The sequence below is a fragment of the Cariama cristata genome, unplaced genomic scaffold (genome assembly GCF_000690535.1).
Source record: "Cariama cristata isolate BGI_N322 unplaced genomic scaffold, ASM69053v1 scaffold21823, whole genome shotgun sequence".
NCBI classification, from domain to species: domain Eukaryota; kingdom Metazoa; phylum Chordata; class Aves; order Cariamiformes; family Cariamidae; genus Cariama; species Cariama cristata.
In genome coordinates this window covers 1-2,803 of record NW_009610423.1, presented here as the reverse complement: position 1 = coordinate 2,803, position 2,803 = coordinate 1, and the positions used below count along the sequence as shown (strand labels likewise).

General features: G+C 58.5%; 1 protein-coding gene across 1 annotated transcript; it reads right to left on the bottom strand.

The window, feature by feature from the left end:
- Positions 1–1,843: 1,843 nt before the first annotated feature.
- On the bottom strand, positions 1,844–2,779 carry PEX11B (peroxisomal biogenesis factor 11 beta; the record flags this gene model as incomplete). Its single annotated transcript, XM_009697887.1, has 2 exons — positions 1,844–2,210; positions 2,580–2,779. Coding segments are annotated over 2 exons (567 nt in total), but the record flags the coding sequence as incomplete, so codon positions are not given.
- Positions 2,780–2,803: the final 24 nt, after the last annotated feature.

Genomic DNA, 2,803 nt, shown 5'->3' with positions numbered 1-2,803 from the left:
TGATTTACCTTCTCCGTCAAGAGTTCAAAGTCTCCGAGTCCAAGCTGAGGTTTTGCTCGAGCCCTTTACCACGAGGCGAGGGGAACTGGGGCGCAGTTCTCGCCGTCCAAATGCCGGGGTCAGAGTACCTCGCCCCGCGCCTTCCCTGACCAAGTCGGTTCACGAACGCAACGACCCGGTTCTTACACCCCGCTGCCGCCTCCTTCGTTACCCAGCCAAATGAAACTCCCTCTTGCTAAAGCTCCGGGTAGTCGAGCTCAGTTTTGGGCCGTACTCACCCATGCTGTCCCAGCGACTTGGCCTCTCCCCTGCCCGTAGCACCCCAGAGCCCACAGAAAGCCGGGAAACGCCGAACGGAAAACGCCAGGGAGGTTCTGGAGCCGAGTCTGGACTAAAAAACCCGAGGCAGAGTTCTCGAGCGAGGGAACCGTGGTTTTCCAAGCCCGGGACAAACCTGTGTCACCGTGCAGACGTACCTGGAAGTGGGTGAAGCCCGAGATGTTTGTGCACAGAGCTGCTAGAGCTCCAAAAAAACCCCCACAACAACCCGCCAGTGGGTTTTAAAACCACGCAGCATCGCTCCCTCCCTCCGTGTCACCCTCCTGGGGATGGACCAAGGGACACCCCACCTCTGGATACAAATAATCACCAGCTCTGAGCCTGTCCTTTAGCCCTGGCTTAAGTAAAACGCTCTTTAGAGCCCGGTCAAGCCCATCGCCTGGCATAAGCAGCGTTATCTGGTGTCACAGAAACCAAGGAAAATGGGAAAATTTAGTAAAGCGGCAATGCCAGCTCAGAGGGAATAGCAGGTGGGAACAACCAACACGGAATCACGGCAACGAGCTGCCCCTTCCTCGATTTATTCCCAAAAAAGCCACTAAAAAGGACATCGGAGAAGCAAACTGCAGCGAAGGCTCAGCAGGGTGAACCTGCGCGGCTCCGGGCAGAGGGAGGGAGGCGGATGCACAGGTTTTGGCTTCTTCACAGCAACATGGAGGAGCTCGGGCCGCCCGAGTCCCCCTTCTCTTCTCAGATGCAGAGAAATCCACACGAGGAGGGCTGGGAGCGACCCCAAAGCTCGGTGTGACTCGCTGCAGTCGCTTCTTCCCCACTGGGATTGCGGGGAAGGTGCAGACAAACAAATATTCTCCTACGGTGAAATACCCTGCCCTGATCTCACCTCAAACCGGCCAAGACCCCCCGGACTTACCCCGAGTTCACCTCCAAAAGCCCAGCTGGGTACGGCTCATTTGTGGCCAAAATTGTTTCAACTCAACCTCTCTCTGCACTCTGACTTCTTAAAAGGAAGATAAAGTGTCAAAACAGGCGTCGGACGCGCCCGGCCAGCGCTGGACTCACACCCCCCCAGCGCTGGACTCACACCCACCCCGTGGTTTAAACCCCCCCCAGTCTGGGAGAAGCACCCAAAAAAAGCCTTCTCCGGCCCCGAACATTTCCATCTTGGCTGGTTCCAGGTTAAGAGACCCCCCCTAGAGAGAGGGGAAAAGTTAAACCCCCAAACACAGCCAGACAGGCCCTACAGTCAATGAGGAGAACCAAATTTAGGTCCGTGGAGTATCACTCTCCTCGTCGATGACGCAGGGAACTGAGGCAGCTGGAGCAGGTCCCTGCGGGCTCTGACGCCGCGAACGCCCTCCACCTTCCTCCTGTCTGCACGGCCTGTCGGTCTAAAGCAGCCAGGCGTGACGTGAACGTGCAGCCGCACACAACAGGACCGAGACAGTCAGCTTTCATCGGGTCCCAGCCTCAGCAGTAACCCCCCCGGCGTCCCCAAGTATCTGCCTACGCTGGCTTCGAGCCCAGAGACAGGCTCCGAGGACAACTAAGGCTTCAGTTTCAGCCAGGGATGAAGGATGGTGAGGATGGAGAGGATGGAGGAGGTGAGACCGCACAGCCCCACAAAGCCCGGGTTGGTTTTGTACAGCCCCAGCTTGTCCAGGGGGATAAAAAGGTCGCAGGCGTTTTTCACCACGTCCAGCAGCAGAGGAGGGTTGTTCCGAAGGACATGGATCAGAAGCCGGAGCTGGATCTGCAGCCTCAGCCCCAGCTGCTGGAACCCGTTGTCAGCCCGTAGCAGGCGTCCGTTCTCGTTGCCTTTCGCTCGCTTCCCGCCTGCCTCACGCTCCATCAGGATCCGGATTTCGTAGGCGTCCCGGCTCAGGTTCACAACGAGGGCAAAGAGGTAATACCTGAAAAACAGGGGACAGGAACGGGGGGAGAGCAGAGCGAGCAGGTAAACAGTGCTGGGAACCACGGTCTGCGATGCTGGGAGCCTCCAGCCACCTCCCCTTCAGCCCCCAAAATAAAATGCCTGTAGAAAGAATAAGTCTACATTCTACTGACGGCTGAGGGGCTGAGCACTCGCCAGCTCCTACAACGCTGCTCTCTGCCATCGGTACGGAGCAAGGAGAGGACAAGCCCCTGCACGCAGCGCTCCGCAGAGAGCTCAGACCCCTTCATCTACCCCTGGGGCAGCAAAAGGGAGATGAGAAACCTGCTCTGCCTGGGGAAGCGCGCTCACTGCTCGCTGGCAGCAGCTTTCGGGGCAAGCCCCTCACCTGAAGGACCTCTGGCTCCACTTCTCCTGGTCCACGCTGGGGACGAGCCCCGTCTTTCCCGCCCAGAGGACGTTGTCGCAGGCGAAGTACATGGCCCTGTTCAGGTGGCTGAGGGTGATGCAGAACCGCAGCACCATGTCTGACAGGTGGATGGCCCTTTTCGCCGCCTCCAACGCCTCGGCCGAGCTGCCCAGGCGCAACACTGCGGGACAGACAGACAAACG